Consider the following 24,928-nt stretch of genomic DNA (forward strand, 5'->3'; position numbering starts at 1 on the left):
ATTCAATTGGCCTGATGCGTGAAATTTTTCAACAAAATTTGAATGTTTCTATTATGGGATGCGGTGCAACAGAAAATGTGAATCATTTATTTTTAGGATGTGATTTTTTTTGGAACTCTTTTGGCTATTACTTCGGCAATGGATGGGTATTATTTTAGTGAACCCTCTAAGTTTGGTTGATCATAGTCTTCACTTTAGTGTTTTAAGCAGCTTCTCATAATCAAATCAGCACGTGTTGCATGTTGTGTGGATGATGTGTGTCTGAGTAATTTGGAAAGAAATGAATAATCGTTGTTTTGAGCAAAATGAGGAGTCTATTTATTATATGCTTATAGTTAAAGTATTATCAATCTAGCAGTCGAAAGCCAAAAAAAAATTATATAGCTTTTGATTGAAAATTGCTGTTGACACATTAGAGAAGGCTGGGACACACATGTAAAATACGTTTTTGCCCCCTCGGCAGTTAACAGCCGAGGAATTAAAAATCCGGCTGCAGTTAACTGCCGAGGAATTCCTCGGTAGTTAACTGCCGAGGATCTTCTGCTACAAGTCTGGCAGAAGCTCTCTCATCTCCATTATTCATCACATCTTCAAATTTTTTTCTCAAATCTCTCTCACAAATCTCTCTAAAAAACCCAACCAAATCCAACCAAATTTATTCAACAAAATCACAAGTAAGTAATTATAATGCTATTAACTTAAATTTTAGTTGTTATAAATGTTTTTATTTTTTAGTTTTTGAGTATATTTATTTTATTTTAGTTTTTGAGTAGATTTACATAGTATAATTCATTTTTAGAGTAAAATGTTTGTATGATGTTTATGTTATAGTTTAAAGTTTATTGGTTATATTTTAATTTGGTGTTTTAAATTAATTTTTTATTTTAGTTTTTAATTAGATTTACATGTTATAAATCATTTTTAGATTAGATGTTAGTTGATTAATTTTGTTAAAATGTTTGCATGATGATTATGTTATAATTTAAAAATTTTAGGGTTATTTTTTAATTTGGTGTTTTATATTTTTAATTTTATTTTAGTAAGACTATATGATTTATTTTAAGAGTAAATATAATTTGAATAATTTTGCTATATTTTACGTTAATTTTTTTTTTTAGACAATTACATTTTAGGGTTATTTTTATGATTTTTAGAGTCTATGTATAATTTGCAATGTTTGAATGAGTTTTTCATTGATTCTTTTAAATTTCTATGTGTGTAGATTTGAAACAATGGCCGGATGGATCGACGTTCATGCAACATTCAACGGCGGAGAAACTCATAGGTTGAAGGTTCGGTGCCTTGATGTAGCGTTAAGAGGTCTCAAGGATCAACTGAATGAATTCTACCAAGGAGTCAACCCCAGAGACACAAGGAGGGTGCAAAATATTCTGTATAAACGTCCAAAGCTCGACGAGGGGAGCGTATTGATAACAGTCAGTCATTCACTATTTTGAGAGTCTTTTTAAATAAGTTTTCAGTCTATTTTTATTAGTTTAGTATTTAATTTAGAGTCATTTTGAATAAATTATCGTTTTCGATTTATTGAGTCAAATAGTATTTTATTATCATTATTGGTCAATTAGTGACATGTTTGTAAAGCCAAAGAGAATGAGAAGAAATTAATGTGTCACTTGTCTTTGGTGTGTTGGTCTATGAAAAAAAAGGGGGCACAATTTGGCATGTGTTAGTAGAAGAAAATTAATACTAATTGGGCTTTGACCAAAAAAAAATGATTATGTTGAGCCAAAGGAAAAGGAAACGTATCATGCTGCCAGGATATGAATGAAAAAGGCAACTAGGTCACGAGGAGGATATAAAAGAAAGGAAAGGCACACAATCAGGTATCACGTTTTTATGGAATAAAAGCAGCACATCACAAAGAGGATTTGGGACGTTTTGGCAGAGAGCACGTTCACGTGATGGAAGGAAAGCCAGAAGCAAAACGCACGCACGCATAGAGAGATAGAAGGCAGTAGGCACCACGGATTGAAGAAATTCTGATGAGTAAAACATCTCTCTTTGTAATTTCTTTTAACCCTATTGCTTAAATTATTTTACTATGAGTGGCTAATTTCCATTGATTAGGTCATAGATGATTCTGTTCTAGCTCATAACTATGTAATCTGTAACCCCGAATTATCACGAATGTTATTCCAGTTTATTCAGTATAAATTGTGCGTAATGCTTTTATGATTCTGACCAAATATAATTGATCTTAGAGATTATAGGACTGCTGACACCAGCTTATAACTCAGACCTATTTATATTGTTCAACTTAACGGATGATCTAGGGATAGAAAATTGTTAGGTGGTGATTCTAAAATTAACGGACTTAAAACCTTTGATGATTATATGTTCACTTAAGGAATTAGGGAATTATAATCAGAGAAGAGGGCTCTGAGTCAAGGGATTGACCTGAGCTATTTTGTTAATTGTCGTAAACTGAATAGCATTTGTATGATTTAGGTGCAGATTACTAATGAGTAATGGACAGATGATTCGAAAGATCTAATCCTTTCCCTTAACGTATTTCAAAACCAAGTTTATTTTTCAGTTATTCATTTATCATTGCAACTAAAACCAATTTACCTAAGGCAACCCCCTATTTACATACATCTTGAATATTAATGAAATTGCCAAGTCGAGATTAGAACAGTCCCTGTGGATACGAATTAAATTATTACTTCGATATAAGTTAGTACACTTGCTAATTTTGTATCACGTATCATTCACTTGGGTGGAGTTAAAGAACGACGAAAACGTGACGAGCATGTTTTGGGAGCGCACCAAGTTCCAGTGGATCGATATGCGGGTGACGTTGCTGAGATCAACTGAAGATATCATCAACAACTTGATTCTACCAGAAGATCGTCATTAGTTAGGGTAAGGTGCATTCAAACTACAACATTTGTCTCACCTCTGAAATGGGGTAATTCAAACTTGCCAAACAGCGAGGACTCAAGCATTTCGCTCGCTATTCATGTTTTTCCTTTGAAAAGATTAAATTCTTGTTAGGCTGGTTTAGATGAAGGTATTAGGTGTCAAGGAATGGACCTCATTTCGGTGGCACTTGAATACCTTCATCTAAATCAAGCCTGACAAAAATTTATTCTTTTCAAAGGAAAGCATGAATGCCGAGCGAAATGCTTGAGTCCTCGCCGTTTGGCAAGTTTGAATTTACCCCATTTCAGAGGTAAGACAGTTGTTGTAGTTGGAATGCCCCATTTATGTAATGTAACGAAACCTGTATCGCAATATTTATTGTAATATTTATTCGAATTCATGCTATCGCAAAATTTATTCGAATTCACTCTATCGCAATATTTTAAATAACATAAAATAATTTTTAAAGAATTCGTAATAATTTTCTAACACAATTCTATTCTAAACAAAATAAAAAAAAAACTCGGCAGTCAAGTGCCGAGGAATACCTCGGCAGTCTAGTATCGAGGAAAACCTCGGCAGTTTACTGCCGCCGATTTCATCATTTCCTCGGCAGTTAACTGCCGAGTCGTCCTGAAGCCAGAATTTCCAGAACCTGTTGAAGGCAGAACCTGTTACATGTGCTTTTACACATTGTAAACACATTGTTTCGATGCCAAACCATAAAGCTAGTCAAATAAAATTACAAACATAATTGAAATTGAATATATAATACGGAAACGAGCAAGTGTCATAAAAAAATGTCATCGAAACAACGTAAGAACAAATGTACCGGAAGTACTAACAAAACGGCCAAATGTCATGAAAATACACCAAGTCCTAAAAATAAATCCTAAAAATAAATCCTAAAAATAAGTCCTGAAAATACATGATGTCCTACTGCTGGTCCTGGTCATGCTGGTGCTGCTGGTGCCTCCTCCTCGGTCTCTGGGCTCTCCTCCTGGTAATGATCGGCGCGATCTGCTGCCTAACATCCTGCAAGGCCGCATACAGCTCCTGAGGGGTCATGCTCGTCACCTCCTGACCCAAAAACTGATCAGCATGGGCAACAGCGCCGCTAACCATGTCATAGGTGTCAGGGGAGCTTCTCGCCTCGTACCGCTCCCACTGCTCTGCAACGATCTGCACCTCGTTTGGAGGCCTCGAAACATCTCCCGGGAGAAGTGGCAAAATCTGAGGGTGAGACACAACCGTGTACCATCGTACATAGCCCTCTGCCATACGCCATGGTTGCTCTCATGCCTGCTCACCCCAATCAGCCGCCTTAAGCGTGCGAGGGCGGAAGTCGACGAAGGCCTGCACAATCTCAGCCGGTGTCAGCTCTGCAACATCCGTCGGAGGTCTAGGGACCGACTGGACGTATCTGTACTGCCTCAATATCCTCTCCGGGAGGTGACGGTACACCCTACGATTGCCGCACATGATCCAGCCAGAATACCTCCTCGAAAGGCTGGTACTCCATGTGCCCTTCGTATGGCCTCCAGCATACGTCATCAAAAGTAATCCGATCAAGTGCCATCCGATACGTGGCCCCCTCTCCATGACCCTTCTGAAGAGTCCACCTCGCCGCAACCGGTAAATTTTCAATGTAGTCCGGGTTTGGATCAACAGTGTAAAACTTAGGGAAGTGCGACAAAAACCATGCCTGCACAAACCATACAAATCACAGTTATAAATAAATTAAAGTTAACTAAAAAAATAAAATTTCAATTTAACAAAATAATAATAGTTAAGAAACAAAATAAATATAACAAAATATAACAAAATAAATATAACAAAATATAACAAAATAATAATAGTTAACAAACAAAATAAAATTTAAATTTAATTTTTCTTACAGTGAGCAGTGTCACGCTTCCCCCAAGCTGTCTGTCTCCGGGCAAGCAGGCATGAGCTAACTCATCATAAAGGTATGCAAGTGTCATCCCTCCCCACGAATAAGCACGCATCCCCTCGTAGCCGTCCGCCATAGTTGTCAAATAAATCAACTGGATGCGCTTGTTGCTTCTATCCCCAAACAACAGGCATCCAACCAAGTATAGAAGGTAGCACTTCACACAGTAAGTCCTAACCCTCTCCAACTCCTCTGGATCCTGTGTATCCGCCAAAAGGTTGGCTCTACCAAGGTGCATCGTATAAAACTCCCTCAGCTTTGGATAACTAATGTATCCATCATACTCTGTATTGCAGATTTTCTCTGCCTCCTTCCTCGACGCGCCCAAGTGAGTCATCAGTAGTGCCTCTCCCTCATGTCTCAGCATCTTCTTCCGGTGGCCCAACATCCGCCCTTCAATCGGGACATGCATAAGACATGCGACATCATCCAAAGTCACAGTCATCTCCCCCATAGGCATGTGAAAAGTGCTGGTCTCGGGATGCCACCTCTCGCATAGAGTCATCAGCAAAGCGTGAGGCACAGTGGCGTAGCCCAAGTAGACCAAGTCATGTAAGCCACTCGCCCTAAGCGGATCCCAAAACCATCTTTGATTGGGGTTTGGACGTCCGAGACTCAAAATCTTGGGGCCATGATTAATTGGCTTTACAACACGCTTCTTGCGGCACTGAAAAAATAGAAAAATAAACATAGTTTAAACAATGTAAACATTTAAAACTTAATAAATGCTAAAATAAAAATAAAGAAAACATATAAAGAAAATCACATATTAATAAAAGTTGATATAATAATTAAAAAAAACATAGTAAGAAAACATATAAAAAAAACATATTAATAAAACATATAAATAAAACATATTAATAATAATTAAACAAACACACACATAATTAAACATATTAAACATATAAAATGGAGAAAACATATTAAGAAAACATATAAAGAAAACATATTAAGAAAACATATTAAATCAAGAAAGAAAAAATAAAGAAAATAATTAAACAAACACACACATAATTAAACATATTAAACATATAAAATGGAGAAAACATATTAAGAAAACATATAAAGAAAACATTTTAATAAAACATATTAAATCAAGAAAGAAAAAATAAAGAAAATAATTAAACAAACACACACATAATTAAACATAAAGAAAGAACATTTAAAAAAAACAATACTTACGTCATCCTTATTATACCAAAGCGGGAATGCCACATGATTGGCATAAGAGTGAAGCAAAGATATGTCCTGCGGTCCTCCAGGAAAGGGAGCGTCCGTAGGCAACACCTCCGGGGCAGCCGCCATAGCAATGTCATCCTCGTCTGGCTCCCCTGGCATATGCGGCTGCTCTGGCATATACTGCTCGTCGTACCCACCATCAGTCACATCATGGTGATCCTGATAGTTCAGGTACTCCACCTCCTGGGTCGGGTCAACCACCTGCGACTGTTCAGGATGCGCCTGAGAAGCCTCAGATGCCTGAGAAGTCCCTGAACGATCCGCCCTCCGACCTCTTCCCCTCTTTGGGATGTGCCCCCTTTGCCTCTCCCTCCGGTGGCTTTGAGTCATCGCACGCCTACCACCAATCATCTTAGATGGATCAATGGGCTCCTGATCGGCCATATCTACACATCATAAAATCAGTCATACAATCATCATTATGTCCATCATTCATAACCTAAACTAAAATCATCATTACAATCATCATTATGTCCATCATTTCCATCATAACTTAATCATTTCTATACACTTAATCATTTACATCATAACCTAAATACACTAAAAAATCAATATACACTTAATCAAACTATAATTAACATCACTTCTATCATTTCCATAACCTAAACTAACCAAAAAATCAATATAATTTTCGTTGAGGCATTTGATCAAACACTTTGTGTGCAAAGTTTCAAACATATTCAAATTGTGTTAATTTGACATCATTCAAAACCACATTGTACTTAAAACTCATTCAAACAACATTCACAACACCTACATTCAATTATAAAGTACATGCAATCATCTAAATATCAATTCCAACATCAATCCTAACCACATGCAAACTACCAATTTTTTTTTTAAAAAAAAACTACACAAACTAACATTATGATTAAAAATGAGTCAAGATACTTACTTGTGATTAAATGGAGATGATGCACTTGATTTTGCTCAAAAATCGAAATTGAAGGGCACTTGGGGGGGTTTGGAAGTGTTTGAAGACAAAGAAAGAAACTGGAACTGCTTCTGTTTCGTTTTGATTATGTTCAGAAAACCTCGGCAGTTAACTACCGAGGAAATCCTCGGCAGTTAACTGCAGCCGGATTTAAAATTCCTCGGTAGTTAACTGCCGAGGGGGCAAAAGCGTATTTTACATGTGTGTCCCAGCCTTCTCTAATGTGTCAACAGCAATTTTCCTTTTGATTTTCATCATTGGTAGGTTAATTATTTCCTGTTGGTGGGTAAAATCTTGCATCGACTCTCTTTCATGCTTGTTTTTATTACTGTGATGAGACTTTTGTAGTTCTCTAAGTTCTTCCCTTGCAATTCTTATGCCGTTTTTGTGGTATATAAATTTCATTTTTCCTTGTTAAAAAAATAATTTATGTTTATTAACAAAATAAAAATCATTCTAATATGCGATACATATTTAACACCAAAACCTAGGCTATCAATAGCGGCAGTTACGATCAATATATTAGTGCGGTGCAGAAATTCTAATGTGTCGCTCCCAACCACATCAGAGTGGTTCATATGGGTGATGTGGTGGGAGAGGCCTTGATGTGGGGATAACAAGGCCAGAGTGGCCACTTCAGCCATTTTCAAGTCAAATACAACTTACCCTTATATTTTAAACTCTCGAAAGTGATTTCGATTCTATGCAGTATCGAGACTACGTATCTAAATAAAAGATGCCTTCAAAATCATTTTGAAGACTCCAGTTCTATGTAGTCGACTCTCTCTCAAAAAGGAGGAGAAGAAATGAAGAAGTGTAGAATTGCGAAGAAAAACTATTGCAGAGAAAAACTACTGTGGCATCTGATTATAGAGGAGAAAATTAGAGTTGGGATATTTATAATTAGGAGAAAATTAATTTTGGTGGATGGTCTGATAACGAGAACTTGATATCAGGTGAACCAACAAATCTTAGATGTTGTTCAGATACTAACTTAGAATTTGTAACTGACTCAATCCAACAAAACTGACTTGTGAGGTGATGATTACAACAAATATAAACACATGTCTGGTCATCTCACTTTCAATGTGAGTCTCTTAACACACCTCATCGCGCCTGATATTATTGAGTTTGGTGCGTGTATATAAATATTTGGTGCTCTAATAGAGGAAACTTGATAGTATGTGATGCAACAAATCTTTTTGGATGCTATTATTGATACCATCTTATAATTTATGGTTGTACCTAACTCTACTCCAAAAAACCGACTTGTGATGTGAGAACTGATACCTAGTTATAAACACTTGTTCAGACCATCTCACTTTTAATGCTAGACTGTTAACAAGTTTTAAATAATTAAAAAAGACAAAAGCAAATTAAATTATAAAAAATTATTAAATTACTAAAAAAAATTCTTTTAGAAAAAAATAAAGTATTTTTTGTTCATACACTCAAACTAGTTAAAGGAGCCAACAGTGTAATTATTAAGTTGGGTATCAACATCATTGGCTTCCACTTTTCTTGGGAATCAAATTCCACAATTCTCTATGAAGATTGGTTCCAATTTATCATACCCAGTTTGTGAAAATCGTGATGAATTGCTTGCCATTAGTAATAGCTGGATTGGAATATGTTCCTGTTGTCATTTGAACAAATATTGGTTTAGAACTTAGATGCCTTTAATTAGAAAAGAAAGCACAACAAAAAATGTGTGGTACGATTCCTCAAAAAAAAAAAAAAATGTGGTAGTACTACTTCTTATGTTGAGAATAATTCCAATTAGTGCGTGTCGTGTCTCACGTTTCCAGAAACCAATACAGAGAATGCTCACAATTAAGTGTTAAAATTGATTCAAAGCTTATTCATTCTCTTCTTATTTAATCTCTTATACTAATTTTCCAATAATTGGTTTTTGTTTATAATAATAATAATAATAATAATAATAATAATAATAATAATAATAATAATAATAATAATAATAATAATAATAATAATAATAATAATAATAATAATAATAATAATAATAATAATAAAGATAACTTAGTAGATAAAATTAAATGAAAGTATTTTTTTTTGAGCAAAGCAAACTTAATTCATATCATTACTTAAAATAGAGTCAATACAAGGAGGACAAATCTCAAAGATACTGTGACTAGCCCAAGAACAGGCCGCCCTAGCAAGAGTGTGAGCAGCCATGTTCGTTTGTCGCCTAACAAACTTTACCTCAAAGTTGAGATGTAAAACTAAAATAGACTTAGTAAGAGAAACTAATGCATGAAACTCGGATCTGCCATGTGTTGGGGAAGAGATACAATCCACAAACGTATTTGAATCCGATTCAAAAATAACTCTATGCTAATCTTTGTCAATGGCTACCTGAATAGCATGCTGCAGAGCCCAAGCTTCCCCTTCAAGAACTGACAAATTCGCAACCTTGCACGCTGACTGAGCATGAACAAATTGCCCCTCCGAATTCCGGAAACAACACCCTATGAAATAAGCATCTCCAGTCTGGCCTGGTGTACTGCCGTATGAACGTTACATTTCAGCCATCCATAACCCGGCGGCTCCCAACTGTTGTTAGATTTATATAGCATGAAAAGCACGTACGCTTTTGACACATTCAATTAATTAAGTGGCGGTGCTATTTTTATTTGATCTGTTGAAATCGTAAAATATGAAGAGGCAAAAGCATAAATAAAAAGGGGATACACTCTATTCTCTTTTCTCCATATTTTATTTAAAAGGAAAAAACTTTTTTTTTTTTTTAAGAAATCAAAATGAAATATAGTGTCATGCATGAAAAAACTAGTGCAAGAGTGTCATGCATGAAATATTCTAGTCCAATGTCATATACTAGAAAAAAATAACCATTTTCAAACATATTAAGAAAAATAGTTATTCTCATCTAAAGCTTTTTAAATAATTTAAAAAATATTCCCTCAAAAAAAAATTTAAAAATATTATTATTATTATTCAAATGGTTTTACTTACGAGTGTCCTAAGAACATTAGTTGAAAAATCCATTAAAAGAAATTTTATCTTAAAAATATAATTGTTATCAATGTAATAATTATACCACTTTTATATTTTTTTAGTACTTTAACCAATATCCCAACGAGTTAATAAGTCAATGAATCTGAGTTCTAATATGAGATTTAACATGATATTAAAGAGTATGACTTTATATGAAAACTTATTTTGATTATATTTTATAGTATATTTTAAACATCTCATAATTAATTTAAACTTATATGCTTGAGTTAATAGTCTTGGAAATAATTTTCGTAAAAGAAACACGATGAAAATGATTAACATAGAGTACAAAATATAATATAAGAAGTTAGGAGTTATAAAATAATATTCATATTTACTTAATTACTAGGCTGTAAAAGTTTTCTTTGTGGAATATATTATGATCTTTTTAGCTAAAGAGGTTGTTTACAAAGGCTTAATCCAGTCTACTTAAAAAATGGATTGCCTAAATCTGAATTAGACTCGGCTGTAGACCCCTTATGGTTGGCATAATCCATTTCCACGCCTAATCGGTGGTGTAATTAATTGTTTATATTATCAATCAATCATAATTCACACACAGGTTCTTTGTTTGTGATATTGGAGAAATAAGAAATTTCATGAAGAGAATTTTGTAGGCCGAATTACCCAACTTGCCGTGTTTTGCAGCTTATTTTGTGATCATTACCAAGCTAAAACGAATAGTTAGCTTACAAACCAATTTTAAATTCAAACTTAAGCCACATATAGGTTGAACCTATGATCACATCCAGATATATGTGTCAACTCCATTAGGTTTCAAATATTTTTCCAATCATTCTGTAAATATATATATATATATATATATATATATATATTTTCAATCATAGAAGTAAATCAAAGAAAAAAAACTTTGTAAATGGGTGTTGTTCTTTGATGAATTAGGGTGGCCACTTTTTTATCAACTCTTATATTTGCAAATCTTTAAATTTCTTATACTTATTCAACATCTTTTTTTTTTCTTTATCTCTTTCTTCCCAGTTTCTTCAGTAACATATCACATATATCATATCATTCTTTCTATCTTTGTCTCTCAAGGTGCAGATGAGTTTTAAGTTTCTACCAAACTTTTTGCGTCTATTTACTCCATTTATTTACACTTACTCTCTGCTAAATTTCTATCTCGAAAAGTTTTTATCCTTTCATAACATGCATGCTTGTCCCATCACATCAAAATCATAAAAACAAACCCTCGTTTACGTGGGAATCCTCTTCTCTATCGGAACGGAATGTTAATATTAGAAATGGTGGTTGGGCCTAACACAACCCCACAAAACCGGCTTGTGAGGTGAGGATTGCCCCCACTTATAAACAAATTGTCAGGCCAACTCCTAACCGATGTGGGACTCTTAACACACCCCCTCACGCTCAGGATTACACATCTGAAGCGTGAACATAAATGACGGGTGGCCCAATAACGGAAACCTGATAACAGGTGGCCCAAAGAATCGTGAAGAGGCTCTGATACCATATTAGAAATCATGGAATCATAGGGAGAGAAGTCATAGATGTAAGCAAGATAGCAAGCATAAGAGTACTCATGAGGAAGATACTCAAAGGAACTCATTAGAGAATGAATAGATTGATAAAAGATATGATATGAAATGATACAAGAGTGTTCCTATATATAGAGTTTAGTTGTGTAACTAACTCTAACTAACTTGCTTGCTCTCCAAGCTATCTAGATAGCTTGCTCTACAAGCTATCTTCTCACTATATTCTAATAGTCCCCCTCAAACTCAAAATGGGAAAATTCACCAATTTGAGTTTGAAATACAATGAAAATACAATTTATTCATTATACTGTAAGCTAAGTAAAAATAGGAGGTGAAAACTAGTGATAACACAATGTGTGTTGAAAGCATGTGAAGGCCCATGATTGAGTTCAATGATGTAAAGGCAGCCCAGAAGAGAAATCTGAGTTGAACACAGTAGCACAACACATTCCTCCTTCTTTGTAATTTCAGAAACACTCTTCAACCAAAACAGCTTGCTGATTCTGAGAACCAAACATGAAAATTCGATTTTGTGAAACTGTAAACCAGCTTATTTGAAACGCCACTGAACCAAAAGTAGCTTATTCAAAACGGCTTTTCCAAACGCACTTTTCCAAACCAGCTTTTCCAAAAAAATGATTATGTGAAATGTGATGTGTCAAACACAGCTTATTGAATCACACAACTGAACCAGAAACAACTTATACCAAAAGTGCTTTTCATGTTTCTGTTAAAACAAGAATCTGAAAAATGATGCTGGAAACGCACTTATGTGATGCTGTGATTTTCCACACAGCTGAAGATGTGAAACAGATCCAAACGCTATTCCGAACCAACCAATACAGCTTATACCAAACATGCTTCTACCAAAAACAGCTTTTCTAAACATTGAATCAAAGGAACTTCTGTATAACGCTGCATAAAACGCTTCTGAAAGGATTTGCAAAAGAAATGACAGAAAAGTAATGTCATAAAATGTGATTTCAAAAGTGAATTGAGACAGGAACAGAGAAAGCCAAATCCAAGCATGATTCTGAACGTAACCAAACCATGCTTCTTTAAGAAGCACTTCTCCAAACGCGCATAACTGCTATCTCTTGAGATCAATGATGAGAAACGCTTCTTTCCTCGATCCCAAGGTATCCACAACAAACAGAAAGAGGTGCACCGTAGAACACTGGAATCGGAGAAGAAAGAACACGAGAAAACACTTCCACCGGGATCAAAATCGACGATTGATTCGTCATGTAATTTGAGAAACAGAAGCCGATTGTTGATGGCAGAAACATGATGCTCAGACTGCTTCTCGACGAACAACCACGAGGCGAAAAGCCTCACGGCGGCGACGCCGTAAACAGAGCTACACGATCTCACAGGTAATGTATCGATGAGAACCTCCGGTGCTTCAGAAACGACAAAATCAGAGGAACGATTCTCCAAGTCAGGTTCAAGAACGTCCAATTTCTCATCTTCTTGCGAATCAATGAACACACAATCGTCTTCTTTGACGATGTTGCAGCAAGGATCGACAATTACGCAAGGAATCTCACCAATCTTGACGGAGAATCCATCGAATTTTGGTTCGATTGAAGGAGTAGAAACCGGTTGAATTGGAGACTCGAAACTACCGAAAATGAAATGAACATGAGAAGCTGAAGATTCCATAGGTTGTGCAGAAACTGTGAGAACACCTTCAGATTCTTCATCTTCCTCTGCATCGTATGCTGAATCGATAGCGGAAGCATCATCATCGTCTTCCTCCCTAGGATATCGCTCTGATACCATATTAGAAATCGTGGTTGGGCCTAACACAACCCCACAAAACCGGCTTGTGAGGTGAGGATTGCCCCCACTTATAAACAAATTGTCAGGCCAACTCCTAACCGATGTGGGACTCTTAACACACCCCCTCACGCTCAGGATTACACATCTGAAGCGTGAACATAAATGACGGGTGGCCCAATAACGGAAACCTGATAACAGGTGGCCCAAAGAATCGTGAAGAGGCTCTGATACCATATTAGAAATGGTGGTTGGGCCTAACACAACCCCACAAAACCGGCTTGTGAGGTGAGGATTGCCCCCACTTATAAACAAATTGTCAGGCCAACTCCTAACCGATGTGGGACTCTTAACAGTTAACACTTTAGAATTTATGCAATTAATGTAAATCATCATCACTCAGTGAATGAACAAGACATCACATTGATCTCTATCTAGCTAGCTCCTCTATATATAAGAACTCTTCCTACATTAACTTCCCATGCATGCATTGTAGTACTTATACAACTATATTACTACTACTCTTGCAATTAGTCCCAAAATGCATCCCCTAAAACCATTCTTTTTCACACTAAAACTAATACTCTTGCTACTTTCTCTTTCAACCCAACCACTTGCCGATGCTAGTACTCAAAACCTAAACGGTTTAAACATCGAGCAAGTCACTTTAAATCACAACAACAACAACATCTCTTTTGGATCTGAATATGATGAGACCCTAGATGCATCTTTTTTAACCATTGAATCTGAAATAATTGCACAACAGTTCAGGTATCTCATGAAATTCGGTGTTAAAATTGACGATGGTGATCTTGGTCCCAAAGATACATATGCCATTCCAGACACCGGAAGCGATCTCATATGGCTTTATGGAAAGACTTGTGAATCTAACCTAGGTAAATCCAATTTACTTTATTTTTTTCAATGTTAAATGTTAGTACGTATTATCTATGCTCGATTTTCAATCCAACATTAATTAAATTTGGTCATTTATATCATATTTTTTTAATAGCAAAACAAATGTGCATCACAAATTACTGTTTTTCACTTTATATTTATGATATTAAGAATCAAAAACCAATAACTAAGAAGGTTGAATTGGTAATTTTTTATTTACTTTTCGTAATTAATAAATAATCATTTATAATTTTTGTGAAATGTATGGAGTATAATAAGTACTCCCGTAGAATAGTTTCATCCAAAAATTAAACTCAGATTCTCTCAAACAACTAATTCATCCTACTGGAGCTTATTAATCACTTGATTATATGATCACTTCATTTAACAGAGAATAAGACAAATGCATAAATTTGTTTGAAAACAAATAAAATGAATAAATAAAAGAAGAAATAACACTTGCACTAAATAATATTTATCAAGTATTTGACGTATTCACTATAAAATTAATTTCTATGTTTTGACGGTGTAATTTCCCATACATGTGAATCTAAATAAATCACGCTATATTGTCACTTTTATAGGTTAGTTTCTAAAATATTTTCAAAAATATCTACGTGGCGTGATTTAATCGGATACATATTTAAACTAGTTTTATAATTATCAGTGTATACAAATTAAATTCATTCACTGTTACTATATAATTTCAAAGTGAAAGTTATTGCAGGTGATATAAATTAGATTAGATGGTACAAGGTGCTGGTCCAGTTATATGACCTTGATTTTTTTTTTTTGAGAGAATATGACCTTGACTTATAACATCAATTTGGATCAAGTTTAAATCTCATATGACATAATTGTAAAGTGTTGATAATATCAACCTTATTTATCCTCTAAAAAAAAAACCTTATTTATAATAATTTTCAATTCCTCAATTAAAACATTTGGATAAAATTAAAAAAAAACGGTAAGTAATATGACATTGATTGAAATATTCATTTATTTGGTAATTATCTTTTATAGAAAAATATGTGTCATTAGGGTATTGTTTTAAAAGTTAAAAAAAGTGTTACGTCCGTTCCTATTTATAAGATTTTTGAGAATCTTTTTTGCAGAAATGCTTAATCCAGCGAAAAAAAAGCTCACGACAATTACACGAATTGTTCTTTTTAACCATTAGAGACAATAAGATGCTCCAACCACTCTCTATCACAGTGAAAAAAAGGTTTGAGTAACAATCAACATGATTTGCCGTAAAAAAAAAAAAAAAAAAACAATATAGATAGTTTCGAAAGTTGGGCATTTTTGCTTGCCCAATACATAGTAGGAGGTGGCATCTAGATTTTCTACACAAACCGATTAAAACAAAAGTGGATAGTAGGGAAGAAGCTTACTTAGTTACATGTGACTGATTTTAAGTTTAATAGTAATTTAATAATTGAAGATTATATGATATTTGGTTGATTCGGGAAATTTTCTTGAAGAATTTTGTCGTGTTATTTAGCAATGCTCTCTTTTTTGTCCCTTTTTATAAAACAATTTTTGTATTTCCAACTACATTAATTATTTTTTACCAACATACCCCTATTTATTTAACAAAATATATTTTTCAATCAACAATAAATACTATGTTGAAAACCTATACTAACTCTCTCTTAAAGAATAAAATTGTAGAAATTAATATTAATAATAAACAAATTTAATATTACTACAAACTTTCCTCATTCCCATGATTTTACCAAAATGATCATATGGACGGAGATAATACTACAAACTTTCTTAATTCCTATGATTTAACCAAAATAACCATATATTTAGGGACGGATGTAGTAATTTTGTAAAGAAAACCTGTGCACTTACGATTAAGACAAATGTTTGATTTGTATTTTCAAGATACAATTTTCTCTCTATGGATTCTTTAAACAATACATTTACAACACTTGTTAGCATGATTTGTTTTTCTTATATTAAAGGTGGAGAGAGCAAAGATAGCAAATGTTATTGTGCAAAATATGAGAAAAGTAAAGAAGCATGTATCAAGAAGCCTAAGAAGAGTTTCTATTGCGGAAATAAAAAATGTAAAGATCTAGCTTTGAAGGAAACCGGTATCAAAACTGCAGAATGTCCAGATTCTAGAAAAGATAAAGATTTATGCGAGTTTAGTATGAGTTATGTAGACGGTACTAAATCAAAAGGAATTTATGGTCCAGCTAATCTTTGGTTTACAAACTGCGATAAAGAACAAACATTGAACATTGGGTTTTCATCTCCAACCAGCACAAAAGAGAAAGATGATGAAGAACCAAAAAGCCAAGGAGTTGTTGGACTTGGATCCGGGGAGGTATCTTTGATAAATCAGTATCGAAAAGTCATTAAAAAATTCTCTTATTATCTTCCACAATTTCGTCGCAAAGACGAAAATGATATCAAAGCTATGAGCAAGTTCACTTTAGGGGTCGGTGTGGAATTTAAGGAGCAGTTGAGCACTCCTTTAACAGAACAAGGTCATTCTTTGTGTGAAACTCGTTACTGCGTCCATCTTAAAAGTATTTCTGTAGGTGAAAGTGAAAATAACAAAATACCGATAAGTGATGACACTCATGAAGCTCATAAGGTAATGATTATTGATTCAGGTCACACATTTACACATCTTAGTAAAGATACATTCAAGACATTTTTAGAAAAAGTAGAAAAAGAATTAGATGGGAAAGAGGGAGAAAAGAAAGGCGATTATCACAAGTGTTACGAGAAAGATGGGAATGCTGAGAAATTGAAGAAAATATCATTTGAGTTTAAAAAGACAAAAATTGAGTTGAAAAGGGAGAATTTTTTAGATGATTATACTTATACAGAATCCAACGGGGAGGAAAAACATTATATATGCTTAACAGTGGAAGGAGAAAATGAAAAGTATCATCAAAGGCTACGTAACTATGGGAAGTCATCAGAGGTAAAACCGCATATACTTGGAAGTAGGGCACAGATGGATTTCTTGGTGACTTTCAATCTTATAAAAGGTTATAATAAAGTGTCTTTTGAGGATAAGAGTAAGCCCATTGAAGAATTATCGGTCCTTTCAGAATAAGAATATGTGTGTGTATATGCCATGCCATTTGGTATAAGGCTGCTATACTGCCTCTAGTCATGTGTGTCAAGAATAATAAATGTGTGGTTATTAGTATGTAGTTTTCAATAAGTTGGCAGTATTGTTATGTTGTTGAGCTTAGTATAAAGCTTATGTAATATGTGCATTATGTGTGTGAGAGAGAGAGAGTTGGGAGTGTGCATGGATATTGTATCCCTTATATCAATAATAATACTTTGATAGTACTAAAGTTAATTTGGAGTTTTTTATTTTATTTTATTTTACTCCAAGTTAATTTGGAGTTAATAATACCATGGGTCATTCTAACAGGTGATAAGTTTTATGTAGAAATGTTCATTAGGGCATAAATTGATAATATCATGCTCATTCAAACAAGAAGTCAAAAATGGAAATGAGTGATAAGTTTAATATAGAAAAAGACAATTTAAAGTTTTAAGGGGTTGAATGCATAATTTTTAAAATAAAGTTTCTTTTTGGACTTCTTAATAAGTGTCTTAAAAACACTTGTTATTATTTCCCTATCATAAAGTATAATTACATGTATTTCTGGACATTCCTTCACAAATATGTTATTGTTAGATAGAAATTTTATTTTTGATTTGGATATTATAATTTTTTATAAGCAAACTTGAATTAAAAATGAACGCAAGATATTATATGGCTTGGAGACACGCCAATGGACTACAAAACCAATCAGAGAAAACAAAACTAGAGAACCTACTAGCTGAATTAAACCAACTTGAAGATGTATTTAATTTGTCATAGGTGAGATTGGACTCTTGAATTTTCTATGGCTTTAAACGGGGCTTTCGCAAGTGAACTGTGAGATTAAACCTCTCAAACTGTCCTCGTGAGCTTAGCTCAGCTAGTTGGGACAATGCATAAAATATGCAAGGTCTGGGGTTCAAATACCGGCCACTACCAAAAAAAATAAAAAACCTCTCAAACTAGTTGATTTTTGAATCGGATATTGGGTTTTTATTGGGTTTTCAAAAAATTACAATATAATAAAAAATAAAACTCCAAGATATATAATTTTTCATAGGTGAGTTAATACAATTTGACTTGCAACCCTGCCTAATGTCATGAAGAACATTTATGGCCTAAAACAAATTTTGTAGAGATGATCAAGTATAAGTAATATACTACTGAACAAAATTCAATAAGTGAGAAATATTTAGAGTGGAAAAATGAGAAATTCCTCTTTAATTTCGGCCACTAAATTTAGGGATGAGGGAATTGAAGGATTTCACTTTTTTTTGTCACTGATCTTAGTAAGGGAAATGTAATATCCCACTCGACGATTATTGGAATATTACCAGTCGAACGTGCCATAGGATTTATGTTATGGAAAGTAAATATGATGGAAAAATGTTTATTACATGATGTCAGCTAAATACGAGTTAAGTATTAGTGACGGAATAAACACGTTTAAGATGAGGGACATTTTGGTACTTTCACGCAAAGGGGTATATAAGTGATTTTGGGCCAAAATCTTCATAATTTTGGAATGTTTCTCTCTCTAGGTTTTTGAGAGAAGATTTTCTCCTCCTTCTCTCTAGAAAATCACCCTCCCTCTCTTCTCTATACCTTCCAAAAGTTTGTTCCAACATTGAACCAAGTTAAGTAATGTTCCCTCATGATTTCTTAAGCTAAAAGGAAGCTTGGTTCTAGCATGATTTCATTCCTTTCATCACAAAGACAAGATTGAAAAAGTTAGGGTTTCATTGATGTTAGGTAAAGGTGATGCTTGAAAGCTTGGTTAATCAAGCATGGATGTTAGCAACTTATCAAGCAAGAAACAACCATGGGTTGAATTGAAGCTTTGAGGACTATCTTGGAATCAAGATCAAGAGCTAGGGTTTGGTGTAAAGAGGAAGTTGAAGATGGAAGCTTGTAATTGCAGAATCATAGGTGAGTTCTATAGATAGTTCACCCACCCTTGGGATTATGTGTTTAACAAGTAAGGATAATATGAATTTTAGGGTTTTTATGATTCATGATTAGTTGCCCTTTTATGCCATGCTTGCTATACATGTAAATACTTGTTGTAATAATGTTTTTCAGGTATCCTATGATCAAATAAGTTCAAATATACATTGGATCACTTGGTTTTGAGGTTTTTGGGCTAAAAATGCCATTTTTACAAGTTCTGAACTGTCATAACTCGCCGAGGCGAGCTATTACTTGCCACAGCGAGCAGAAAGGAACAGAACCAATGTTCTGCTCGCCTCCAACTCGCCTAGGCGAGTAAACAGTGCAAAAAAATGTGATGTTTGCTAGTTTCAGGCAGTTTGATGTTTTTCGTGCCGGTTTTCCGCGGTGCAGTCTTTTTATTAAAGTAAACCCCTCAAACCAAGGTCCCATTTGATAATCTTTCAAAAGGTTTTCTTGTGAATGAAGCAAGCATTTTACATATTGGTAAAGCATGGCTTATGAGAGAATGATATGATATAAGTCGGGTAGTAAACTAATCTTTAAGGAAGGGAATGAATGTAGAGCCTCGACATAGTTTGTTGAGAACTAGAATGCTATGCATGAGTCCTAAGTATGTTAAGACGTGAAGTGTTTAGTGTATTCTCTTCGCATATGAATAAGAACGACCATGCAAGCATGTTAAGCCGTGATTAGATAAGTTATCCCTTCACTATGCATGAATAGGAATATGTAGGTAGTTGCCGCTAAACAGGTAAATCACAGACCCGTGGTAAACGAGCAAGTATGAATAGGTTTAACCTTCATGTATGTATGATAAGATTATGATATATGAGTAGTTTACCACACATGGGATCGCTTAAGGATCCGTGGTAAATGAGTATGTAAGACGTAGATGTCGTGAGAACAGGATAAGCTTCCTTCGGGGGGCCCGCACGTCACTTAGGGAGTCTGATGTGCCTTAGCTAGGTTTTCATCGGTTATGTATAGGATTGTTCTCAGGGTTACTCCACCTGGGGCTATCCGTAAAATGAATCAAGATAATATGTTTGTTCAACGCTAACATCTATGTATGTATGATTGTGATATGATGTTAGTCACGCATAAGTTTATCAAATAAAGCAAGTTATGAATGATATGCCGATGACGATCTTAGGTCTCCCTAATCTTCCGGTTCAGGTTCGTGACATGATTATGTTATGTTTAGGCCTCGATGCGTTTAGCGTATCTTGGCATAGCGGTATTAGGTTCCCCTTAACCGCCATGACTCGTATGATGTAAGCAAGACCTATGACAAGTAAGATGAACCTACGACGGACCTAGTATGCACGACCGTCTAAGCAAGCATGACCACACACGTATAATCAACATCAGGTTGTATTGTAGACACGTGGTGACCGTAGGTTTTCCCCAAGGTTACCTATAGCCTAGGGTTAGGTGGAACTCACTGAGACATTACGTCTCATCCCAATCCTTATTTGTTTCAGATAAACAGATTGGTATGACAAGCTAGTAGCCGAATGGATGTTTCAGTAAGTGTTCGTTCGTACCGCTGTCGGATGACCAGGATTTCAAGGATGCATCTACTATGTTTCGGATAAGTTATGTATATTCTTAATGTACGAACGCTTATGATTGTATATGATATTTATTCGGAGTTTTATTGTTGTAAATTTTTAATGTATCTTGTATCAAGTTAATGCACATGCTAAATTTTATAGATACGTTTAGTATGGGTGTTGCAGGAAACGTTTAGTCGCCACAAAAGTCAATAAGACACCTTATCAAAACAGGTATTTGTTTTTATATAATTTTTTTCTCTCTCGTTGGGTTACATGCAACTCACTTTTTCGTACGGGAATAACACCCGTATTCTTTGGAGTAATTACCTATTGCAACGCTTATAACTTTATCATGTTGTCAAAAAAAAAAAAAACTTTATCATGCATGCATCCAAGATGAAGAGGGTGTTATTTATAAAGACAAACGAGTATACAAATTAGTGTTATGTTAAAAAGGAAGAATAGATGGTTATGTTTTAAGCTAAAATATGTAAAATAAAATAAAAAATACAGAAGAGTTGATTTAGTTTGATTTCTAAAAAAATAATTTTATTTGGGGAAGTTGATTTTTTAGATTAACATAGATTATCTTTGTCGAAGAAAATCTTGTTAAGACGTGTGAGACTCTAAATGTTGGTGCATTTTTTAGTTGAAATTTTAATCTTGATTCATCGCATTATGGGAATATATTTCTCTCCGTTAGACCAAACTATGTTGATTACATGAGTTGGTTTAATTTCTTATTTCTTGACTACTTGGGTTCACAGATTATTTTTAAAAATACTCTCAAAACTGACATCATTAATTTCAAATGAAAATAATCAAATAAAATAGACAAATACAATTAGGGTTTATCTGATGATTCGAGAAAAAGAAGATAAATCATATCTCGTCCTTATTTAGTTTTTGATGAGCCTTTATGATATGACAACTTAGTGATCTAGTCACCTTCCTTTTGCATATTTGTTTTCTTTGTCTTAGAGATCCTCTTTATAAAAGACTTATCATCACCCATAGGTGAATACTTTCAAATATCTAATAGCTACCGCTTTCTCTTCCCCATCAATATATCTTAGGTTAAAATGTGTTATTCGTCCCTGCAAGTATTTGGATTTTGATCCCTACAAGAAAAACTTTTGCAAAACGTTCATGCAAAAAATTTTACTTTTTAAAATAGTTTCTGGACCCACTTTTTTACTGATTTGGCACAATCTTATCACATGATAGTTGCTGACCTTAACATATTGTATACGTGGTGCACACGTGGCACCACATGGCAATTAAAACCTATATTAAAATTTAGGCTTAATTGCATGTTTGGTCTCTTATATTTATTTAGATTTCAAGTTGGTCCTTTATGTTTTAAAAGTTTCAACTTGGTCCCTTATGTTTTAAAAATTTCAAGTTGGTTCAAAACATTACTCACATTTGAATAAGTTAGTCACTTCCGTCACTTGACCGGTTAAAGATTTGGGTTGACAAGTGGTGGAAAACTTATTTAGAAAATCAATTTTAAAATATTTTTTTAATTTTTCTGTTTTATTAAACTCAATATCATGTAGCGGAAGTGACTAACTTATTCCAACATGAGTAACATTTTGGATCAACTTGAAAACTTTTAAAACGTAAGGGATCAACTTAATCTTTTAAAACATAACAGATCAACTTAAAACCTAAAATAAACATAAAGATATATGCAATTAAACCTAAAATTTATAAAACAAAATAAAAGAACATAAAATAATTTTCCCTAAAAAAAAAAGAACATAAAATCATTTCTTATTTATTTAATTGATTAATTAAAAGAAGAAAAGAGAAAGAGGTTGAACACAAGGAGATTTATAAACCTCATCCTCCACCCCTTCTCTTTTTCGTCTCTTTCATCAAAAATCATCACAAATCATCAAAAGCTACTCTCTTCTTCTTTCACTCAACTCTCAATTTAACACAACACAAATGGAAAGAAAATTACCACCAGCAACACTACATTCAAATATGTGAGAACCCTTCAATTCTCACAAAAGATAACAAAATCAACATCAACCTTTCTCAGGTTCTGTTAATGGAGTTGTTGTTAAAATTTGAAAGAATGAGAGAGGCTAAGGTATTAGTTTTTCCGTAGAAACAAAAAAAGTCCATGAGAATATTGTTGAATGGGAAACCAACCCATTTGGGTTTGAAGAAGATGAATATAGGGAAGAAGAAGAAGAAGAACAATCACTATTACGAAGAAGATGAATACGGGGAAACGACATATGCTGGATTTTGCGAAAGAATGATTTTTATTCTAACAATTTTTTCATGGATTTGGTGATGAAGATGGATTTGAATGACTATTTTTGTTCAACAATTTTTTCCTAGGTTTGATCATAGATGCAGTGTTCACTGAACTTGAGATATTAAGTCTTGCCTCAACTTAACACACCTTCACTTCCAAGTATTTTCTTTCCTTTGAGGTTCACATGTCCCAAACTTTGATGCCACACACTGGTTTTGCTGGGATTTGTCATTACCACTGCTACATGACCAGTAATTAAGAGATTGAACCTTTCAGAAGATAAATGCCATGATTTCTAACACCTTTCATGATTACAAGGGACCCCTTCAACACAATGACTGCTTATTAAAAACAAACTTCATAATTGACCATATGTTGTGTCATAAGAGAGTTATAGGGATCATTTATATTGAGTTAAGCATCACGTCTTAACCCAAGATCTTAACGTATTGGGTTTATATTTCTTCACACTTACCTTCACATTTTCAAGCTATGTGAGATTTCTAACTCACCTTACGCTTGCCACACACAATCTTCCCATCAAGAGTGAGTTATACATTCATATGCTTCCCCCTCAGCCGGAAGCTTTTTTCATCCACATACACTTGCACCGTCGTTGGCTGCTCAACGCAACACGCCGCCTGACTACCATTGTCAGAAAGACGTTCGACACAAAGAGCCACTCAAACCCTTTGTCGGACCATCGATTCAAATAGCACTTGTGTGGTTGTGTCATGAGCGGATCTTAGGGGTCAAGAGGAAAACCACACAAGTGAGTTGGACATTACATTTTATTCAACTTGAACACATTGAAATTATAGACCCTAACATATTACTCAGCGTTCAATTTTTCAAATAACGTAGAACTTTTAACTCACCTTATACTTAGCTAACTGCTTTATATAATTAAGCAATACGAGACATATTCCATGTATAGTGCTATCTGAAATTTGAAATTTATAACAAAAGTAACTAAGCTTTAGTAAAGCAAAAAATTATGCTAGTGTCGAGAAAAATAACTCAGAATGATTATATTGAAATATGAATTACATCTATCAATTGCATTAAAATGGATCTCACATCATGACTTGCAAGTTGCAAGTGTACGATTTTTTTTAAAGTTTTTTAGTATTTCTTTTTTTACAAAATAAAATCAATATTCACTAACTTCAAATGATTGGGTACATCGAATATAACCACAAATTCAACATCCTAAAAATAAAAAAGATGAATCTGCAAACAAACTCAAAACAGACAAATTAACAACATACAATAGCAAAATGTCTATAAATATGACACTGAATATGATGTCTAAATTATTTATTGAATCTACATTGCATCAAAGATAATTTATCATTTAGAATCAAACGAACACCGACACAAGACGGGAAAACAAAACAAAGAAGCAATAAGGGTTGGGAATAGGACAGGCCGGTCTACAGGGGCTATGGCCTGGCCTGTTTAGTAGATTGGTCCAGGCTTAGGCTTCTTAGAAAGCATGTTTAGTTAAATAGGCCAGGCTTGCCTTTTTTTTTACACTTATTTAATACTAAAAAAATTCATCGCACCAATTTCATTCCTATCATGTTGGCTATATCCTTATTCGTATGTCAATCCCTTTACAGTAAACCTGTGCGGAGCACGGGTCAAATATCTAGTTTACGTGTTAAGAGTACTCTTTTATGTTCATTGTGTTGAATATTGAGTTAGTTAATTTATTTGGTTTGAAAATTTTAAGATTAATTTGAATGATATTTATGAATTTATTATAAGGAAATGTGCATGTAACATGTAATTTATTTATT

At 34.1% G+C, this 24,928-nt stretch overlaps 1 protein-coding gene and 1 long non-coding RNA gene across 2 annotated transcripts in view; one reads left to right on the forward strand and one right to left on the reverse strand.

Annotated features, from left to right (window-relative positions):
- Nucleotides 1–16,215, reverse strand: part of LOC146924370 (uncharacterized) — a 56,182-nt gene extending 39,967 nt beyond the window's left edge. The window contains exon 1 of the long non-coding RNA XR_015010107.1: nucleotides 16,091–16,215. This is a non-coding gene — a long non-coding RNA (uncharacterized LOC146924370). The remainder of the gene's footprint in view (nucleotides 1–16,090) is intronic.
- LOC146924371 (putative aspartic protease At2g35615) lies at nucleotides 13,827–17,582 on the forward strand. Its single transcript, XM_085709407.1, has 2 exons — nucleotides 13,827–14,241; nucleotides 16,216–17,582. The coding sequence occupies exons 1-2, from the start codon at nucleotides 13,887–13,889 to the stop codon at nucleotides 17,325–17,327; spliced, it is 1,467 nt and encodes a 488-aa protein (XP_085565533.1). The 5' UTR covers nucleotides 13,827–13,886; the 3' UTR covers nucleotides 17,328–17,582.
- Nucleotides 17,583–24,928: the final 7,346 nt, after the last annotated feature.

Source organism: Medicago sativa, chromosome 5 (genome assembly GCF_051527215.1).
Source record: "Medicago sativa cultivar Bolivia chromosome 5, Bolivia_mono, whole genome shotgun sequence".
Lineage (NCBI taxonomy): Eukaryota > Viridiplantae > Streptophyta > Magnoliopsida > Fabales > Fabaceae > Medicago > Medicago sativa.